General features: G+C 34.7%; 1 protein-coding gene across 1 annotated transcript in view; it reads right to left on the bottom strand.

The window, feature by feature from the left end:
* The window catches only part of LOC103562392 (cadherin-10), a 169,922-nt gene that overhangs the window by 33,712 nt on the left and 112,490 nt on the right, over window positions 1–23,720 (bottom strand). Inside the window, exons 3-5 of the mRNA XM_008537428.2 lie at window positions 15,775–16,069; window positions 14,112–14,231; window positions 13,512–13,679 (exon numbers count right to left, since the gene is read on the bottom strand). Of these exons, the coding sequence (XP_008535650.1) occupies window positions 13,512–13,679; window positions 14,112–14,231; window positions 15,775–16,069 (583 nt within the window). The remainder of the gene's footprint in view (window positions 1–13,511; window positions 13,680–14,111; window positions 14,232–15,774; window positions 16,070–23,720) is intronic.

Below are 23,720 nucleotides of genomic sequence, written 5' to 3'. Positions count from 1 at the left end.
CTGGGATGGCAGGTTTTCCTGAGGTATAGAAATTAGCCAGCCCACGTTAGAACAGGCATCCTGAAGCCTCTAGTTTTGCAACTCTGGATGCTGCCAAAATGAAGCCAATGCTATAGGGCTGCTCACTAATAAATTTTGAGCAGCTGTACACACAGCACACCAAAAGCACAGACCTGTAATATCTTGGAAAATATAACTTTGCTAAGGAGGATCTCTAATACTCAATAGTTGAAATTATTACATGGGAAATAAAATGGCCTTTTCCTCTTAGACTTTGGAGAGCCAGAGTATGCCCTATATTTGGCACAAAAGACCAGAATTTTACACAGTTAATAGTATAGCATTTTGATAAGTGCATTTTGAAAATTACACTTTATTTTTGGACAATAAAAATATATATCTTCAGTGAGAGTGCTCTTGGGACAAAAAGACAGAGAGGGAGGCTGACAATTGTGGATAGAAAAGAAACTTCATAACATAATACTTAAATTTGCTAAGATAACCAATAGAGAAACTGAAAAAAAAGTGATGGAATTATGTTTAGGGGAGAATACTTTGAGATGTTACTGAGCTCTGTTTTCATTAACCATGAGAGGAAGTCAAAAGGCAATATATAAAAATACTTCAACAAGAAAATATTACTTAAAGAATTGCAGTTTAAGCTAAACGAACTAGAGAGTAACAGTTTAAAGTTGTTTTCTGTGAGAATTAGAGCTGTTGGCAAGGAGGAATGGAAAGGGTGGCTTATTTTCCTTTTTTAAAAAATGTATCTGTGAATTTAATACTTCAATAGTCATTTTCAAAAAAATTAAATCAAAAATTTTCCTGACGTTATTAGAGATTATCAGTTTACAGTGAAAAGTTTCCATATCATGGATCTCCTTTTAACAGCCAGAGAGAGAACAAAAGAAAAAACGATTTTTTTGTTCCATTAATTTTACTGTCACATGGATTTCACTGTGAGCATTGTCTGTGGGACTTTGTTCTCCCACTTTTTATTTTTAGCTTGGACTTCTTTGAGATTGCTTGTATTTTTAGGCACACGCTTAGATTCTGGAAATCTGTCTGCGTTGAATTCATCACTATAGTTCTGGTCAAGGATCCAAACTGATTTGTTTCTCAGTTGGTGCAGAGATTGTCTGCATTACAAAGTGTATTTGGTTTTGATTAGAGTAAGCATTAGCCATGTTAATTTTCAGTATCTTCTGAGACTTAAAGTGGAAAGTGATCTTGCTTCATTGGTTCATGTGATGAGGAGCCTAAATTATTATATATATATGTACTTCAATTCTCTTCCTCAGTAATTTGTTGCAAGGGATACGCAGACACACACACACACACACACAGAGGTGGGTGAGTAGGTGAATTGTGAGTGCGTGTGTGCATACACTCACATACATGTATATATTTATTTTTCCCTGAAACATTAATAAAAGTGTTTTCAAGGTATTCCATACTTTCCAGAAAAGTGATGATTAAGACTGAGTCCATTCATCAAAGTAGTATAGATTTAGCTCTTCTGTTAAATAATTCAAATGGCTATGTTACAAAGATATATATGTTGTATACACACATACAATGCACATATTCATGATTGTTTTGATTGTATGGCAACTTTCCTAATTAATTCATTCAACAAATGTTTACTCAATGCCCAACATATATAATTTAATAATGCTTTCTTTGGAATAATGTTTATGCTCAGACACCAATTCGGGGACAGGCTTTATTGGGTCTATTTCAAGGTTAAAAAGTACACTTCTAGATTTTAAATGTATGAAAGAACTATTCATTCATAGTTTTTATTTATTTCCAAGATTTGTCTAGTGAACACAAGAATCACACTTTGTCAAGCAAATGGAAATTACCTTAATTAAGAGGCTGCAAGACTGTTTCCCACGTAGGGGGCACAGAGAAGGGACACCAGGAATGAGACATAGACTCGTATGCACACACTGACATGGGCATAGGAGCACCTGTCACCCATCTTAAGTTTCATTTTTCCCTAAAGACATCTATTTGCATGCTCCTTATTTTTATCTTACAGTTGATGGAGCTGTAATTATGTCGGATGCTTTCCTATCAATTCCAATTTATAGTTGTTTTAAATTCGTTCCCAGGTGTCAGGTTGAATGTCCGCTTCTCTTTTAATGTTTAGGGCAGATAAATATTTCTTCCCGGTGAGCCTGTTCTTAGTTTGGTTATTGACTTAAGCACAAAGGCATGAATGAGGAGGAGAGAGTTAATTGCCATTTCTGGATCACATACAGACAGTTGTATTTAGAGGTAAAAATCTAAAAGATAATATCGCAAAGAAGGCTTCCTAAGGACTGGGCAAAATATGTGGCTCCTTAAATAAGTGCACTTAAATAAGTGTCATTGATGACTTCACACAACATCTGAATTTTCATTATTAAAGATTTCAAACAATTTTGATGTTCTGGTTTTATAGGATTCAAGACTAAATATTCCAGGTCATTTATTCTACCAAAAATTTGATCGATAGGACTTTTGCACTTGAATATTACAAATACTACAGATTTGTGTACTAGAATTAGAAATAACTGACAATGTAAGAGACTTTGGAGGGAAGATATAAATAAGAGAGGCAAAGTAAGAGATGTGACAGAGTGACTTCCTCAGGAACAAAAGACACAACTGAGAGGACAATAAGGGCAAACCCAGGTTTTGAGCTTGGCAACAAATAGCTGCTGTTTTATTTGTTGATTAAAAAAATGAGGTTCAAAGAGATCTAATTTGTCTTTCCCTTTTGTTTCCTGCCCTGTTTCTATTCACTTTTACATAAGCACTCTACTTCTCCAGAGTTGAGATTTTAAAAAGCACCACATATATGAATCAACAAAATAATTTAACATTAGTTTAATTTTTTTATTTGCTTTGTGTGTAATCTTATTGTAATATCTCTATGCTGCATAATAATCTCCAACAATACTTACTTTAAGAAAAATGACACAATTATACACGTTTATAAACCATTCCATTGTACAATGCTTAAAAGATCTTTTTTAATGAGCTTAACAGGAAGAAATTAAAAACAAGATAAGGCTCCTTGGAGGAAACTGCAGGGTAGTTAAGGAAATTATGCAATGCTAAATGGGCATTTAGGAGAAAAGAGGGGAGCTGAAAGGCACACCAGAGACTGACAAAGGATTGAGGCTTTGCAAGTGGGGGGTCTCACCAGAGGAAAGACAGAAACCTAAATTTGTGAGCACTGGAGACGTGATCATCAACCTAGCTTTGAGCATTTAAGTTAAATTCGAGCAAAAGGAGATGCTGTATGATGTCAATTTCCTGTTCATGCCATTGAGGAAAGCAACAAGACAAAGCTTTTCGAGAAGCTGCCATTGATCCCCAGAGACTAGGGAATCCATCTTGATACATTTCTTTGAAATTGTCTCCAAGTTAATTGGCATCAATAGACACACACAATTGCAATGTTTAGAAACATAAAAAGTATATAGGATTGGGGGAGGTTAGGATAACCTTAAATGAGTCGTTCATAATCATATTACGTTGTCTTAGGTGCTCAGTCTCTTTGCGACATCTCGCCTGAAATCGTAGGCGTATTAAAAACTCTGTGACAGCAGCCTAATTGAGTCTAAACATATTTGCACAGCTAGTTTTGTATCTATATATCTATTTCAATACCTACCCAGGGGTATTTTCCAACTTTGTTCTAGAGGATACCACAATACAGGGGGACTCTGAATCCCACTATGCAAAATGCCAAGCAGTTTAGCCTAAGGCAACTTTCCACTGGAATACCTGGAGAGTTCCAAGTGGATTTTTGTATAATTTCCATGTACACTATTTTTCTTAGAGAATTATATATTTTATCACACTTGGAAAATTCTATATTTTCCCAGTTACGTCACTCGAAACATTTAGCCTAGCCAAGGTCATACATGTCTGTTTTCACTTACATGTCACATGTGTACCTCAGATCAACTGGATATTTAAAACCCACTATCTTTCTGCATGCATCTCAATTCAAAATGTTCAAATCAAACTGAAATCACTCTCTTTCTTCGAACAAGCTTTTCTCGTAGAAAGCATCTTTTGCTCTCCTCTCTCCCTTAAAACCTCTATTGAGCTCATTATTAAGTCCTATGGATCAGCCTTTTACAGATATCTCAAATCCCTCCTCTCCTTGGCATGAGTTCAGACTCTCACCGACTCCTGCGCTCTTCCAATCCAAGCAGTGTGCTTCATTGCTGCCAGAATAATTAGGCAAAATGAAGAACTTTGCCTGCTGCTCTCCTAAAAAATGTTCCCTTAGATAATAGATGTGACATTTATTTTTGTATTCACCTCTTTTCATGATGCTAACACTGCTTGTATTTCCATTCTCATCTCTCTCAAATCCTGGGATCCAGTCATACCAAATCACACACATTTCCCTGAATTCCACCTTTGTTCATTCTGTCCTCTCTAACAGAAACGCTCTCTCTCTTAATGCCCCTTGTTTTCCTGCCTGGAAACTTTTAAATAAACTCTTAAATAATTTTTTCTTTCTTGATCCCCTTACATCCAAAGAGTCTATCATTTTATGATTTGGGTTTTAATAATTATAGCATGTTATTGCATCATTCTCCAAGTAGATGTATGTACAAAAGCTTATATATATATGTACATATATGTGTATATATACTTATGTTTGCGCATATATATATTTAACCTATATCTACATATGGAAGCAAGAAAGAAAAAGAGAGAGACAATGTGTGTGAGAGCAACCCCAATGTAATAAAATAAAAGTCTATATACGTGTGTTTGTGAGAAAGAGAGTTTGTGTCTGTGTAACTTTCCAGAATGCAAACCATTTATGGATATATTCTGTATCTTATTTCTCACTGCAAGATTATTAGTTTATTATTATTTTCTAGTATGGTTCCTGCCACATATAGGGCTTTAGTCAGTGTTTAATAAATTAAGGAATGCTTTAATAACATTATTTCTTTGTAATTCTTACAAACTAGAGGTATTGGGAACATGGGGAAAATCCTACAAACATTTGAGGGTCTTTTGGTGGTCACAGTAAAAATCTCAGCCCTATCTAACCAATACAAATTGTAGAAAAGTGCTTTTGAATGTAAGAATATTCAGTTTTTTCTAGATAATAAAAAAAGGGAAAAAGAGACAGCTTTAATTTCATCCCCTTCTTTCTCATGCTAAAGAATCTTCCTTGGGACATACCTGACTGTTGCTCTATTTGAAATGTGCTTGACAATTTTAAAATATGCAGATCAGCCCGGGGCCTACATTACTTTGGAATCCCCAGTAGAGGAGAGGTTGACTCTATTTACAAAGCGAAAATCAGCACTTATTAAATCAAACCTCTCTTGTACCAGGCAGGGACTACGCTAGTCTCACAGCTCACCGAATGTAGGTGTCTTAAATCCCCATGTATATCATATAGACATTTCCTTGAAAGGCCTTGTCTCATGCAGACTTACTTATCTGTCCAAGCAGTATAAGGATCTCAGCAAAGGAATCAGTCGTCTTTGGTATGCCCCACCTGAAGTTGTCCCTATAATCTATATAGAAGTAGCGAATCATGGAATTAACTAAAGGCAAGATGCACCAGGGAAGATAAAGACAGTCTTTGATGTACCAATTTCTTTCTTGGTGTAGTGGTTAGAAGTGCAGATTTCTGAGGCAAAGAATCTACGTCCCCAACCTGGCTTTTATTTATTTTCCAGCTGTAGAACCATCAACCATTGACTTAAATGTATGTGTTTCAAAATTTTTTAACTAATAAAAAGGAGTAAATAACTATACGATATTATGTAAGGTGAAAATTAAATGAGTTAATATTTACATTATATTTTATAGTGTTTAGTACATGCTGTAATACTGTGTCTATTACTATTATTTTTATACTGCTGTTTTATTTTAAGTTGAGGTAAACCAGGCAATCCATATTTATGTAACGTAACGGGTTAAATAAAGTCAGTAGCCACACAAGATCATTCAGATAAAACAAACATAGAAATGAAATCTTTTTAGGCTCTGAGTGATTCTGCAATTGCTTACTATTGCTTCTCGATTGGCTGTAGTTGTGTATAATCCTTAGATACAATTTGTTGGGAAATATAAAGAGATGGTATCAAAATACTCAGGAAATTAGATTCCCATTAAGTTTATTTGCACACCCAAAGTGTCCCATCACCTATAATTTATCTTAATAAAGTCTTTCCTATAAGCAAGAAATTCTGTGTTAAGTTTTAGAACTAATAACCAAATGGTGAAGAACTGACTTTTTTGTTACTATTCTCAATAATTCATGGCAAAAATATAGTAGACAGGAATAAATTCATTTTTTTTTGAGTGCACTTGGGATAGACCTGGAAGCTTACATAATAAATATTTACCAAATTCTCATAAATTTCATACTGACTACCTATACACATAATATTCTGAAACTTATCTTAGGAGGGTCAAACATAAATGAATACAAATATGGCCATCATTCAATCATACAATATTTTGTTTGCAGTTTATAAATTTTTTGCCCCTCATAAAGTTTCAGCTCAACTAACATTACATAAATGTACTTGTCACTGGTCCCTGACTTCTACTTGTCCACCTAAGCTGTGTGCAAACATGTCTGTGACTCAATGCTAAGTAGACTAGGGGCATGTTTCTATGACAGGTGGGTTTCTCAGGAACCTATACCCACTCTTAAGCAGAAAGTGAAAAGAGTCTACTCTCTCTCTTTGCTCTCTGACAGATGTGTGGGAAAGCACCTAAATGCATAAAGAGCTGTGGTCTTGAACTATGTTCCAGAGTTGACTCATTTGTGGGTTGGAACTTTTTGCCTGGTCTCAGATGCTTAGTTTCCTTTCTTCTTCTTGAGTCCTAGTGAAATGCTGTCCCACGCAAGAACTAGAGCCAAGTCCTGGGCACCAGCTGGTTGGCTGGGACCCTGACCATCTGCATAACTGCTTTGTAAACTTTTTCTCTAGGCCTGGGCCTTCCTTTCTGAGGTTGATTTTTTCCTTTTTTGGAATGGATGTAAGAGTCTTATCATGCAGCCTTTTCTGCTGTATTAAGGCAAAGATGCCAGGACTAGCCTGGCCTCTGCAGATCAGATCCCTCTTAATCACTGACTCTGGTCTACATTAAAAATCAGTATCCTAACATTTTCCAAGAGATACTCTAAAAAATGGCCATTTGGGCACAAATCCTCTTGTCCCAGTTGGTTTTGCCAAGCCCTACAATAATCAGGTCCCAATAATTAATCTTTTCATAGACCTTTTCCATGGAGCCTATTTTGTGTTTCTGATTATAGGGAAAGAAGGAAGGAAATGGGGTGAAAGAGACTAAAATATTCAAGTGGGAATACCAAGTAGTTAGATTTAAGGTGAGGAAGTGTAACATTTACCTATGTCAACACAATGAAACCTAGCAAAACTCAAGGACCATTGAATGTTTGACTGGTTGGAGAGGAGGAAAATATGCTCTGGAGTCCTCAATCATGGAAATGTTCATTTGTTCATATGAGGTAAGCACACCATTTTATTGTGGTCGCCGAGCTTAGAGGTCTCTCCAGGCTTAAGGTATTTTCATTTAATCTTTGGCTGGCCATAAAAGAACAGTTGCATAGCATCAGAGCAAGGAAAACAAGAAGATTAGAAACAACAGACATACTCCTTGCGAAGGAAAAGAGGAGAGGAAATCCAGATGTATTGAGAACCTAGTTTATGTTACAGTTACTACTGAAGATATTTTATCTATGTAACCTTATTTCTTAATTGTAACACTATAAGTATTGTATATATAGGAACTGGTCTAGAGAAGTTAAATTACCTAATTTTGTGCATTTTCAGTCCTTGAAATTATTCAGGCCTCCTTACAGAAGCCTCCCCTATTCATCCTTCCTAAAATGGCACCCCCATCATTCTCTAGCCCCTTACCTGCATTATGTTCTTCAGAGCACTTACTGCATAACTGGAAATCATATTATACACTCACATGGTTATCACGTCACTGTCTACACCTTCAACCAGTAGCTCAGGTCCATTGTTGGCTGCTGTGGCCTAATTCCTTAGAGCCTGGGATACAGGAGTTACTCAAAATTATCTACTGACCCATTCTTAATCCAGGATTGCTTTCTAACAACAGCAATATATTCCTTTTCTATTTTATTTTCTTGTTCATCTTAGCTTCTTAAATTGCAGGCATTATTTCAATCCTCTTCTTTCTTTCTTTTATTTTTCAACTTAGTATCCTCCAGCTTCTTCCAAAATGATTTCTACTAAAACCAATTGGAAAGGATATTCCACAATTACCGCCATTATGTCAATTCTAGTAGCTGCTATCTAGTACTCATTTTATTGGACTTCTTCAAAGCAACTGTCATTTTTGCTATTTCCATTCTTTGCTATTCTGTTTCCTTTTAGAATTATAAAAGTATAAAAATATATAAAAAATTGGGGCCGGCCCCGTGGCAGAGTGGTTGGGTTCACGCGCTCCACTTTGGTGGCCCAGAGTCTCGCTGGTTCAGATCCTGGGGTGTGGCACCACTCATTAGGCCATGCCGGGGCGGCATCCCACATAGCACAACCAGAGGCACTCACACCTGGAATCTACAACTATGTACTGGGGGGATTTGAGGGGAAGAATAAAAAATTTAAAAAAAAGATGGGCAACAGTTGTTAGCTGAGATGCCAAACTTTAAAAAAAAAAACATAAAAAATAAAAATATATAAAAAAGGAAATTGCAAACATGAAAAGCATCTATTATTTCATCACCATCACTTTGAAGCATGTTCCTTACCATGTTCCTTTCATCCTCCTCAGAATATGCTCTTTCATAAATTGGTAACTCTGCTAATTTCTACCTTCATGAGCTTGCCTTCTTTTCCTATCCCTATGGCTTACAGTAATTTTAAGGAGTAGGTTAAAGAAAAGATTTAGGCTAAGAGCGAAGTTCTCCACAAAAAGCTTCTACTGTAGAGGATGCATTCGTCCACTAACTCCCATATTTGGAAATATACTGCTCCTTTGTACAGTATACATTCTGTGCATAGTTCCTTTATCACACTTATCATTTCATACTGAAATATTCTCTCCCCTGCTAGACAATAAGCCACTCATAAGCAGGAGTCAAGACTTATTAATCTTCATGTGCTTAACTGCAAACACAGTACCAGTCACTGGAAGGTAAGCAATCGATTTTTTTCTTCACGTACTGTTTTTAAAATTAAATTAAGTCACTTGAAATGACCCATGATTCTGAAACAATTTCGACAGAGATATCCCTTTTGAGAGTACAAAATACAATTTAATATCCATAGCAAAAGAGCAGAAAATACTTTGGAACTCAGTTTTCAGGTTCACCTCACCCTTCTAAACCATTGCTTGTCTTTTAGAATCATACTAAGGTGCACATATTATGTTAATGCTCACATATCTATGTACCTCTAAAACCAGAAGATCAAATGATAGCTTATATCAGGCACACAGTTATGTGTTTGTCAACTCCCATAATAACTTACTATTGTCAACGTTCCTGTGAATGCAGAGCTGTCTACTCTAGTCTCCCACCAACCTCCTTGTTGTTTGGCATGATCCAGCCACACTGGTCTGCAGTTCCTGACATAACACCATTCAATTTCCAACCTTAGGGTTTCTCACAGGCTATTTCTTCTGCTTGGAGGATTTTCCCATCTTAAAATGGCTGGGTCTATTCCATCTTAAAATGTTCGAGTGAAATATCACCTCTTGAATGAGAGCTTCCCTTATCCTCCCGTTACACACATGTTCCACGTTTTATCCAGGACTGAGCCAACACCTCGTATTTATACAATGTTTTTACTTATGTGTGATCTGTCTCCTCTACTTTCATAAAAGGTCATAGGGAAAAAAACCAGGGCTATTTTTCTTTTTTTTACAAAATTCATATATCTTGTTTCTAAAATAGTGTTTCATGCAAAAGTGTTCTCAAGAAATAGTTGTAGATAAAGGAATTTATGACTTCACTTGAACAGATCCTCATATAACATATCAGTTTCTCACCTACGGGACTGTTGACATTTTGGGCCAGGTAATTCTTTGTCCTGTCAATTCTAAGGATGTTTAGCAGCATTCCTACCTTACACCCACTACATGCCAGTAGTACCTACCAGTGAGACAAGCAAAAATATCTCAAGATATTACCAAATGTCCTCTGGGGGGGGGGCAAAATTGTTCTTGATTGAGAATGATTGTTATAGATCTACACAATAAAATAAGCTAAACAAGGAAGCGTAATATCTGGGTTTTCGTCTGTCCCTGTCCCCTCCAAATGACTGAGATTTTTATCTTCCACAGATGCAGCATATTGGGAAATGTTAAATTTGGATCAGCCAATCCATGTGAAAGTTTAAGTTCTGACCCTACTTTTATAATATTGACTAATCATAACAACAGAGTAGCACTTACATAAATCAATGTTACTGAACACGTAAGTACACCAGTGCCAGCCACTGACTCAAGGGCTTCAGAGATGTTAAATTATCTCGTTTTATACCACTCCATGGTTTTATGCACTGCTATCGAGTTTTACTGAACGGCATGGAAAAATAGAGACGTCAGTTTAATTGACGAAGGTGAAAAAGCTACCAAGTGAAGAAGAGCATTGGAACTCATGCAGAATGACTCCACAGTCTGCTCCTGAGCTGTTCCATATGGCAGCCACTTGCCAAGCTTCTAACCCTCAAGTGGCTATTGACTGGAAATATGGTTAGTCTGAACTGAGACTTGATGTAACCGGAAAATACTTGATGTAAGTGGATATTTCAAAGAATTATGGGAAAAAAGAATATGAAATATCTGAATAAGTTTTATATTGATGATACGTCTAAAGGATAGTACTGAGTTAAAGAACATATATGATTAAAATAAAGGTTTCCTGCTTCTTTTAACTTTTTTAATATGGGTGTTAGAAAATTTAAAATTACATACGTGGCACACAGTTTTGGTGTGGATTATATTTCTATTAGGCAGCACTGGTTTGTTCTCTTGGTCATTTCTACTCTGAATCTCCTTTACTTTTTCTGTACATTGGGTATAAGGATAATAACAATGGTCTTTACAGGTTAGTTGTGAGTTTTCAATGATATGCTACATATGAAAGTCTTCATAAACTGTGGAACTCTCTCCAAACTTTGGCTATTTAATGAAATGATATTAGAAATGAAAAAGTAGTTTTCCGGATGTTAGATGACTTAGACTATCAAGTAACATTCTAATTGCCATGACTGAGTGTTCCCAATAGTAAGATATGGTTGCAAATATTCACAGCAGAAAAGATAATTGAGAAAATAAAAACCCATAAATTATGTTTCCATCTATAATTAAAAAATAATGAGACAAGATACAGGATGCTCTAAAATTTCTCTAAATGTATTGTGTTGTACATCTGAAGTTGGACATGGATTTCAACCAACCTCTGCCATTACTTCCAGTTTAGCCTTAATGCCTCTAACCTTTGTTTTCTCGTTTGTAGAATGGAGATCATAAGACTGACCTGAATGATTATTATGATTTAATGAAGCAGGTCAACAAATAACTTGATACAGTGTCCAATAAAAATACCATTCAGAAAATATAAGTTATGCTGCTGCTTCTTTTTGTTATCATTACATTATTATTAATTATTATTGTTATTAAGTCCTGGCTTGTGTAACATGCCTACCAGATACCAATCTCAAATTCTGACTTAACAAAAGGAAAAGAAATAATTATTGAATGAATTAATAAAGGTGTTATAATAGATGAAAAAATAATAAAATGAATTTTCATTGGATATTATTCTTTCAAATGTCAAATTTTTCCATTTAACTAGAATCTATTAATTTTCTCATTGAATGCATCATTTTTAAATGGAATGCATTTTAGACACGTGTATATATGTTCTTGGGCATTTAAAATATAATATTTCTCAATGGCTATTTATTATTGATAAAATGCTTTTTACAGGAATATTTTTTGCTCATTGTAGATTATATAATTAATCAGTTATTCTCCCGGATTTGCATATTCATTCTCCTGATAACAGGCTTACACTAAGAGGTGGTCAGATATACACATAAAATTTGAAATTTGAATTTTAATGTAACTAAGCATGTGTTTAGGCTTGTTCAAAAGAACTATAAAGGATTATTATTGGTTTTCTTTTCTCTCCCAATTCTGAGGTAACCTGGAGCTGAATCCTGATGATTTGAAAAGAGCATAAAGGAACGGCCTTCTCTCTGTGTTTTGGGCTGAACACAACAAGAGCAGACCTGAGGGGCAGGGACCATAAATATCTAACAAAAGAATCAGCACAAATACATAAGCATACGATTAGTCTGCCCAAGAAAATTCTATCTGAATGGTATCATCTTTCCACACACATGATTTTAAACAATTCAATTCAAATCATGCAATATTAATAATCAAAGTTAGATAAAAATAGCATGGAAGAGAGGTAAAATGCTTTTAAACAGTCAAAATAACACAGTCAATTCTTAGACCATAATTCCTTCTGCATAATAGTCTTTAGTGTAAAGACATAAATAACACAAAAAGCTACATTTTAATACTTTATCACAATGGTATATAGCCCAAAAGCTAATTAAAATTGGAGGATCAATTTAGAAGTTAATACACAGCAAATGCTAAAAATCAAGGATATAGACCATAGTAGAGCTTGCATTTTATGCCACATTCCCAGCAACATGACATTTTATCTTGAAGTATAGGATCTTTTAGATTAGTAGGCAATTGGCTGAGTCTTGAGAGTGTCCACTGAGACCTAATATCATCCTCTCTAGCTGCATGTCTACCAAATTTGTATAAGAAAGGAGAACAAATACATGTATTACATGGTTGGAAGCTAATGGCTCTTAACCTATTCTTGACCTATTGTGAAAATATGAACGGCTAGTTTTATAACACAAAATAGATCTATAAATAGATCAGGAATACAAAATGTTTTAGGATGATGGCTATTCCAAACACAGAGGTATTCAATGCAAATCTGACGCAGTCATATTAAGTGCAAGTCTGATTAGTTTGCAAGGTTCCCCCATGTAGCACTTTCTTGCTAAGTCTTTATAATATGACAAATTAGATTTTTCATTGAACACTTTTACCCTCAAGTTAGGATCTTCCTTATTAAATTCCATGTGGAAATAAACACACTCACTGTAGAAGAATGATTTAGTTTGTTTTCTAGTAAAACATTATTTCCTTTGGCATTACAATCATAGATGCAGAGTACGTATACGGAGAGGTTTTGTGGTCATAGATCTCCCTGTCTCTGAAGTATATCTGAAATATTTAATTGTCATCTTTTATTAACAGTGAATTCATCAGCATATTTACCTTTTCTTTTTTTTTCATTTCTGTAGCACATTTTTGATGTGTTTTAGATTAAATGATCAATCGCTTTTTTCCTTTCTTTTATTTTCTAACGCTAAGGCTTTTGCCCTGCAGAAAGACCATTAAAGGCAGCTTACTCTGGGGGAAGCGAGGGGGGTTGTCATTGACGTCTGTCAGCGTGATGTTCACAGTGGTGGTGCCCGACAAGCCTCCCATCTGGCCGCCCATATCTTTGGCCTGGATCACCACTTGGTATTGCTCCCTGTTTTCTCTGTTCATGTTTGGTAAAGCAGTCCTGATGATACCTTGAAGAAAATATAAAGACTGTGTTATCCTTATTAAAATCTCAATCATTAGTTGCTTAAGCCCACAAATTGTATACCTAATGTAGTGATTTTTGAAAGACAAAATATATGTTTGCTGTTAATTTTTATTATCTAGAAGTTGCAAAAGTGATTCAGTGTAAATATTTCACAATTGGTGCTTTTTATTATTTCCAAAAGAACACCATGTGTGCTATACAAAGACCTAAACCCATATGTAAACACATAAAACAGGTATACTTCCATTAGCTGACTCAACCTTTCAACTTTGAGTTCTTAAATCTTTAAGAGTGGCATCATCACTCTTCTGTGAGTATTAACGTTAAGGTTTAGTTCGTATTTTCCCCCCTCCTTTCTACGTAAAAAGAGCATAAAGACTATTAAATTAACAAACACTGATTCATGATTCCTGACCTGTTTCGGGCTCCACAGAGAAATACGGCTGCCCTTGAAGGATGCTGTAAATGACTCTGGCGCTGTTCCCATAGGAAGGGTCATCGGCATCGGTAGCTGTGACTTGCACCACAGAAGTACCTGAAGTATCCAAATTCAGCTTAGTTCTGCACAGTACCAGAAGGAGGAGCAAAAGCACTGGTTTTCATGGAAGACTTGAACGATTTTTGGTTTTAATAATGACCTCTTAAAGAAACATTTATACAATTTAGAGGAAAATCACATATATAGCATTATTACATGCAAACTCTGGTTTCAACTACAAAAATATTTAGCTAACAGGTGTATTTCACGCATGCAATAGACAATGCTACAGTGTATCAGATTATAACAAATGCAGTCACTTTACAAATGCTCAGGTTTGATATTTAAATTCATTGTCACATAATAGATTTGTTTTGTGTAAAGGGCATGTCTAATCACAAAGGAGTATGTATGCTCCTCTTTCTCCCCCTCCACTAATTAACTATAAAAATAATTAACATCTGCTCTAGAATACAATTTTATGAATAGATTAAATTCTAAATTTAGAAACAAACCAAGATGATCCCAGGTTCCACGAACTCTTAAAAGCTATTTAATAAAGTTCAAGATATTTAAAAGGGCTTTATAGTCAGGTAATTGTCAAAAGTCCTTGGGATTTACTGAAGTAAATATTAAATGATAACCCCAGAACAATGCTTTTGAGAAATGCAGACTTGCAAATTGGCTTTTATAACTGTTACAAGAAAAAATGTATCAGAACTGTTTCATCAGTTTGCACAACTTCTCCCACATTTGAGAAACGCATTTATTCTACTAAATCCATAAACATATTTCTAAAAATGTTATCACTGTTTCCTGATGTTTAATTTTCTGTCATTCTCTATTTGATTAAAAAATTAAAGCCATCTTAACTTTCTTTGCCTACAAATACAACTTCTATTTATTTACATTGAAAAGGGAAATTTCATTTTCTTGAATGTTATGCTTCTAGTTTTTTTAATACTTTCTGTTTTACAGGTTCCACAACCTAAATTTTTAAATCTGTATCTGTGTGTGATTAACTGTGGATTTTCAACTGGTTTATTTGAATAAGAGATTTATACTGGCAGAGTTTTATATATAATAGTTATAATGAAAGGATGTTTTCAAATACTTAATTTGAAAGAATTAGTTAATCTAATCAATTACATCATTCTTATTATCTAGATAATTCAAACAAACTCTAGGCAAATTATGACTAACGAATACATAGAGAACATATGCAAAGACCCTATATTATATCTATGGTGCTCTAAATGTACCTAAAATATATTTGGAGTCAAAATTTTACACAGCTGTTATCTAAATCCATGTGACAAAAAATTGTATTTTTGCAGTTTTCTACTAAGTTCAATAGTATTTTCTTGGATTTTTGAGGAAAGTGTCTACTGATTTGCATTGTAAAGATTTACAAATCCATAGGAAGTGAAAAATGCATTCATCCCTTTTTTTCTGATCATTTCCTAAATTAGGAAATTAAATATGTACTCTTAGTTGGGAATCAAAGATGATTTCAATTACTTGATCATAGAATTTTATGAATTTCTTGTTAATTTTTATACTTTTTGATTACCGTCATAAATGTTGTACATGAACTTACCTACAACGGACATTTCAGGAACACTAGCTGTATAAATTTCCTCTGGGAATGTTGGCTCATTGTCATTGATATCATGGATTTTGATCACAAACTCAGACTCTGGTTCTACTGGTCTCAAAGTTCTTCTGTTAATAGCTTGTGCACGTAGAGTATAAAAGGCCTTTTCTTCCCTATCAATTCTTCTTGTGGCATGAATGTCACCTGTTTTTTCATCAATAATAAAAAGAGTCCCAGCTCCATCTCCAGATAAAATATATTTGAGTGATCCATCTCCTTTATCTTGGTCTGAATGAAGCTAGGGGAAATAAAAAAGTGTATATCCATGAGAATGTCTAAAGGTACATAATGCTGAAAGAATTCAAAGAAGGTCTCTCGTGTCCCATCACTGAATAATGGGGTCAGTTATCTTAGTTCTTGAAATGAGAGTTGAATACGTATGATCACACTCATCTATATACTTTAAACAACAGGACTAGCCTTTTATATATCAGCAGGATTTTTATTCTAAATGGAAAAAAGTAATAAAAATAAGCCAAACAGAGCTATTCTCTGTGCTTTGCTTGGTAAATAACTATTTTCATAGGCAAATAACTCCTGACAAAGACATAAGTCATCAGTCTCGACATGCTGGTGTAAACATTGTTTCTCTCACCTATTTCTGTGAGTGGAAAATTCTTTTACTCACATTATGCAGGAAACTCATCTCCTACAAATTTATTATTAGTTATTGCATTTCCATTGGGATATTAGTGATATCTTAAGAACTGTGAGACAGGCAAAATTGTATGAGACATAGTTCCTACATGAGAAACACTATGCATCATTTTTTGGTTCATACAAAAGACAGTGACTACACCATAAATATTTGCGGGCCTCAGAGTAAGAGTACAAATAGATGTCTATATAACATGTGGCTATATATTTTAAAGTTCTAGGGGCCAGCCTGGTGGTGTATTAGTTAAGTTCGCACACTCTGCTTCAGCGGCCTGGGGTTTGCGGGTTCAGATCCTGGGCGTGGACCTAGACACCACTCATCAAGCCATGCTGTGGCAGCATCCCACATACAAAATAGAGGAAGACTGGCATGGATGTTAGCTCAGGGACAAACTTCCTCAAGCAAAAAGACGAAGATTGCTAACAGATGCTAGCTCAGGGTCAATTTTCCTCACCAAAAAAAAATCTATGTTCTATCTAGCCTCCTACCTTGTCCAATCTATCTTCTCAACAAACTTAAGCAAGTTCTGTGAAGGAACAAGACAATGCAGGGCAAGTCTGTTTCTTGCTCCCAGCCTATGCCCACAACACTAATCTTCCAGAATCCAAGTCATCTTGTCAAAGAGCATGCATTCATGTGGACATCTCAGCCCAGTGCTCAACCCATCCCAGTGCAAATGCTCGCCCAGGAGCCCAGTGTCATGGGCAAATTCCATTTATGGTGTCTTTTACTAGATGCCCACTAGGGGTTAAGGATGCATATAACAGTGAGCGAGTCTGGCATTTGGGTGACTGACCTGGAGAAGAAACCCTCCTTGGACTTTGAAGCAAGCTCAGGAATGTTTGGGCAGGGAATAATTGGTCCCAAGTACCCTGAGCACAGTCTGGAAATGGATGTGCAGGTTCCAGATGTGAATATCCCCTACCTCCCATGGAACTCTTACCCTGAAGGGAGGGGTTTGGCCATTGGAGGAACAGAGCGTGGCTTTGTAAAACACAAGGATTATAAGTTTTTCTTTAATTGTACCACCCAACCAATGAACATTTTCTATGCTATGATCACAGTTTTATTATTTGCAATAAGAGACTCTGTTTTTTAAATTTTTATTTTGTTTTTTATTTGGTAAGAAATATGAAAATAAAGTGTAGATTTTCTAGATCTCAACAAAGCATTTATTATAACTTAGACATCATCACCAACATGTTTGCTTTTTAATATTCATATAAAGTATATTCATAAATCAGAGTAGGCACACCAACCTGTAGCCTAGAGAATTAAAAATAAGATACATTATCCTTAAATTATGCCAAACATTATAGAGTTAGATATTTACCTACATAGGTTTTATTTTTGCTCTTTAGATTACTTGCATCAACAAACATTTTCATCTAATTATGTCTAGAAACATTAAATTGATTAGTTTCTATTTAAAGAAAATTTTATTTCTATTCTTTATGGGAGTTCATGTCAATGACCTTGACCAGGAAACATTTTTATATGGACATCAAAACTGTTTAAATTAAATAAATATTTTAAAACACACACACACATGCCTAATATATTGTATCACTGGTTATTGCTGTGTCTACAAAAGCAGTCTAATTTTTGGTTAATGGTTCATAGTAATTCGCATTTAGCTATCAAATTTGGATCAAATATCATTTTTTCTGATTTCTGGACAAATAACTCATTACAGATATAATGGATAAAGAAAAATCCCAAATGGATATGTACTTTGGAGAAAAAGAAGTCAGGTAACAAATAGTTTTTCACTGCATTTTCAGCTATTTATAAACAATAGAGTAAGGTTGAAAAACTCAAGAAATATCTGCTTTTAACCAAAAGGCTCTCAGAAGTAATATAAGACTGTGTTGTCCAGGGAACCACTCTCAAAAAGTCACAAGACTGATGCGTTTTAGTAATTGAAAATGCACAGAGTTGCTGGGAAACTTTCCAATTATATGAATGCACAACACAGTGGCAATTTTCCAAATGGCAGGTGTAAGTGTTGCATATTTCTTGTTCTGTCTGGCAATCAAAATAATTCAAGAAAAGATTATTGATATTATCAATCATTTGATCAGATAACTTTGTGGATTGTAATAGACAGTTATGATTTTTATTATCTATTATTCAGCAGTTTTAATTGAGAACTATCTCTTTACTTTCATAAGAATAAGGTACTTTTAAAAGTAAATCAACAATTCCATTGTAGTTCCATGGAAGATTCAAATACTGTGTGTAATAAAAATTCACAGGACAGCCCCTAAATTCGCCCATGGGAATGAGTGAGGATTTCCTTAAGCATATAACACCTAAACTACCTGATAAAGAATGAGTAGAGGTTTCAATCTGGGAAATTTTTTGCATTTTACAAACTTTACATCTCATAAAGAATACTGGATGAATATAGAACATAGATTCAGGGTAGTGAGGGATATAAGGAAAGACGGGAATTATTAAGACCGGTTCTGTTATTCTAATCAGTTAGACATGCAAAAAAGTTACTAGTATGGTGAGATTTTAATTTTTATAGAGCTCAGTTTTGGAATATGAATCACAGCAGGATTCTTACCTTCACTCATACTACAGAGAGAGAAAATTAAATCCTGTAATTGGACCACATGCTGTGGGAGTTTCTGCTGGATTAGAAAATGGAACACGGTTTGGGGAATCAAAGAGATGAGGGCTGGAAGTCAGACTGGTTTTGAGAATCAGAAATGAAAGGATTGCTACCTTCTCCAATGGGAATATAATAAAGAGAAACAAATTAGACATACAAATTAGTAAGTTTTGGTTTTAAGAAGCCAGACTTACAAGAAATGTTTTATGAACCATGAAAGCTTGCATGAAAAAAAAGTACCTTCTTTTCTTACAGAGGGGAATAACTGAACATTAACACTAGAATAAAGGACCAAAATGACCATATTTGAGGGCTTGAAATTAGCTCATGTTTATCAAAATATAATTTAAATAAACATATTTAAGAACTGGACAAGTAAAGAAATTACAACAGACATTTACCATAGGGCAGAGAGATGCACTTCCAGAGCTCCCCAGACTTGGGGAGTTGCTTCCTCCTCTAGATGGAACCGATGGGAGGCAAGAGCTAAGTAATAACAGGTATGTGGATGATGATTTCCTTACAGTTACAGAAAGACACCATGGACAAAGTTCTTTAATTATAGTCTCCTGCCCCAGCTCCCCGTCATCTTTTTAAATTTCTCTTTATTATTTTAATCATCCCTTCCTTTGGATACTTTTTCAATCCTTACACTAGTATTGTCACTCTCTCTCATTCCTTGTGTGGATGATAGAATTTTATTTCACATTCCAACTCATTTACAAATAATGATCAGACAAGCGTTAGTCCTTACAACTGTAGCTTTCCCATTACTTTTCCCTTTTTTACTTGGATCTTAGATATCAATACTTACATTTATTAAACATTTAATTGAACAAAATTAATTGTTTACATACTGAGAAGTGGGATTATGGATCATGTGCCAAATAACTTACAGCGTCTACTTTTGAAATAACTTTTATATTGATTTGACCTTGTGCTATTTTATTATGTGAGACATTAAGTTTTCTTTAAACATAGAAAAAATGTCAGAGTATTGTGGCTTTAGTTTCTCAGTAACACCTGTTCTCCGGTGTGAAACATTTGTGCCACAAATCTTTAAGAAGAATTTTATGTTAATACTGACCTTTTCTTTCCTTGAGGAAAGCCTATTAAAAATTCACAACCTGCTGTGTTCCTTGTAAATTCACAAGCAGATAAAGGACATGGCAAGATGCATGACAATTAATGGAAATAGAACAACTGGGACTGTGCTGCACATTTAAAAGTCATTTTCCTATTATTTAACTTTTTAATTTAGATGTGGTTAATTATAACTCATTTGCTTACAGTGAGTAGATTAATAATTAAAACTAAACAGCCCATTGAATTTTAAGAAATATTTTAACCACAAATTATATCATGCAAGCCTGGTAATTTTAAATGTGGCAGGTTTCTGATAAGTCTGTAACATTTCATATAATTCGTCATCTTAAGATATTTGCCTAGAAGAAAGTTTGTAAACCAAAAGGGGTCTTGTGGCTTATCTAGTTTAAGGCCTTCTTTTTTTCTAAGAGGAAGAAATTGAGATGCAATCAATTTTTTATCACACAGATGTTAAATTAAGATAACACTTCAGGATAGGTGCTGTGTTGGCGGAATACCTTCCTCTTAACATCAGTCCATTTTTATTTCTCAGTGTCTCATATTAAATGAGGAAATATTCTTAAAAAAATAATCAAAGTATCTGTCTACAAAGTATAGAGAGTTTAAGTAATTTGTTACCAGAAAGATAACTGATAAAAGATTTTACCTTATTTTTTCACCTTGGCTAGAAAAAAAATAAAGAACAGTTTTACAAAGTGAAAAAACATATCTGCCAATACTGCCAGTAAAAGTCTGATTACTAGTTTAGAGGAATTTATATTGCTATCAGAGTCTTTTTCATTTATAATATTGACACCTTTATGGATATTGGTAATTGTTGGTATTTAGTTCCATTGCAAAAATTGAGAAAAGACAGTAGAAGAAATTAGAATTATATTTGTAGAACTATATTAGAATTATATTTATAATGGTTAGACTAGTTCTTTAAAGGATAAATTTTGATGAATGAACCACAAAGACTGTAACATTTACTATCTGATTTGACAATTTCGCATTTTCGTGTGTGTCTATTAACTCGAAAATTTCAGAAATTGTTGAATGGATTTTCTAATGTACAGTGATAATTTTATGCCTGCTGTTCTTTCAAACGGCCAATATATGCTATATTTGTTTTAAACAACCCAGAATGTGGCAAATATGCTGTGTGGTAGCATCATCATTAGCATTTTGCTCTAATTGCTCTAGTGAGTAACATAATGTCAAATGGAAAATAAGGCACTAAATCAAACAACTTTAAATCTGCATCCAAGAAAAAAAAATACTGGTGAACATGGCCCAGCATCAGAAAGCAGCTGAAAGCATGTTAAACCAAGTAAACACAATCTGGTCAGAAATAAGTACTTACTCATTTTGTTGAGACTGGGGGAAAAGAGGGAAGAGGGATGGCAAATCTTGAATTGAGTAGGTGAAGCTTACAGTGTGAGACTGAGTATTATTTTAATATTAATGATATAGGAAAATATAGACCAATTTTTATGAATCCCAATGAAATAATTTTTCCTTCAAAAATAGAAATAGGGAGGAGAAATAAAGCTTATCCATGGAATGGATCGTAAAAACAATTACGATAATTTAAAAATACGTCACATATAGGATTTAGATTGATAAAGACTTTCTTGAACAATTTCTTTCTGGGACTAGAGGTGAGCAGAGAGGATTACATGATGGATGGAAAATGACATCTGCAAAGCTTAGGTTCTGCCAAAAAAATTAAAGTGATTTATTTTCAACTTTTGAGAGGGTTCTCTAGAGATCTCCTCCAAGAGGAAAAGCTCCAGGGGAGTTCTGGACTTAATAACTAGGGTTTCCTCTTTTTACTTGATCTTTTAAGAGTGCAGCCTGTTGAAAGTTGGTCTTGTGCTTATGGGCCCCCTGACTGGTGAGTCCAATCTGGGATCATCTTGGAGTTTTGGGTGCTCTATTTGGAGCAATAGGAATTACTCAAGACGCTACAACAGGTCAGATTTCTTTGCAGAGAGTGCTATAAAATTAAAGAAGATAACTCCTGCTAGAATTGCTGCTAACTCACATCTTGAACTGTCTCAACTAGGGTACATTTCTTTGCCAGTACTGTAAGGATGCCAAGATTGCATTGAAGGTATGCATTTAAGTTTTGCATGAACATACTTTTACAGGGCATTATCTGCTTTAAGACCTTACATGGTATGTATAACACACAGTGGGCACATTCTTTCTAATGTATTACTTTATCCTTTCCAAAGAGAGTTATAGGGGAAATATTTTAGAAAAAGTTCATATTCCTTTAGAAGCCTGGCATCTTCCTTCTTATAGATTCGAAAATCACTAAATTATGCAAAGTATCCCCTTCAATGTCAATGAACATGACATTGAACATTTCACTCCTTATTTTTCTCCACAACTTGAAGAACTCTTCTTAAGCATCCTGGATTTATAATATAGGGATATATGTAAATATATGCCTAAAAAGTCGCTAAGTAAATGTAAAATATTTAAAGCCAAGAGATTCATCTTTGATTAATAAGGTGAAAAGAAATTAGAGAATAATTAATAAAGGCTGATCACTTTTTTTCTATGGGCTCCAGAGGCAGCTGAGAATTTATCCTCCCTCCTTTTCACCAAGAAAGGTGTGATGACAGGAGGTGTGAAAGGAAGGAGAGGGACAGGAAGAGGTGTTTATTGAAGGAATTTATTTAAATCAATGTTTCTTTAACTGGTTGAACTAAACTAAATTGAATAGAATGATGCGAATCCTAAGTGCGGTATTTTAGGACTCAGAAGTTTCAGAAATTTTGCCATAGAGGCAGCATTGAAGCTGTTTGGTTTCTAAGGCTTGCAAAGATGCTGTTATCTTGAAAGCTACAGAATGACAAGTATATGATTGGATGCCCAAAGGAGAAGACACAGGCAGCTGTCTGCTGTCTACAGGGGCTAAGGTCAAGGAGGGGGAAAATTAAAAGGGGTCTGAATCTTTACAGTTATTGGATTTTTTGAGGCACTGACTGAAATGAGAATCTAAAAAAAGGGCTATGAATGATATCCTAGGAAAAAAAATTACGTTTGTGTGTGTGTATGTGTTTGGGTACAAAATACAAAAACAATGTTATATGCTGTATCAGGAAACACAAATACCCCCTGAAAGGTAGCCATAGACTATTAAATAAAAAACTCCTATGCCAGATCAATTTTCTATGTTTTTATACAAAAGAAGGAACAGAGAAATCAGGTAGATGTTCTCCTCAGGAAAGGGGTTTGCTCATTTGGCTGAGAGACATTCATATCTTCATGAAATGAAGAAAATTACTCCCCAAATTTATGAAACAATATCATGCCTTTATAACTTGTCTCCTCCACCACTACCTTAATTATCCACCCTGCAAATTCTTACTCATCTGTAAAGATCCTATTTTGATGACTTATCTCCTATATGAAGCACTTTTTCAAACTCCTGTAAGGCTAAATTAATCTCTTTCTTTTGTGTCCCAATTATAATTTGTGTGTGTTTGTATGAATGTGTGTATA

Source organism: Equus przewalskii, chromosome 20, assembly GCF_037783145.1.
Source record: "Equus przewalskii isolate Varuska chromosome 20, EquPr2, whole genome shotgun sequence".
Taxonomy (NCBI): domain Eukaryota; kingdom Metazoa; phylum Chordata; class Mammalia; order Perissodactyla; family Equidae; genus Equus; species Equus przewalskii.
Note: the sequence above shows the minus strand (reverse complement) of the source record. Positions and strands in the feature narration are given on the sequence as shown.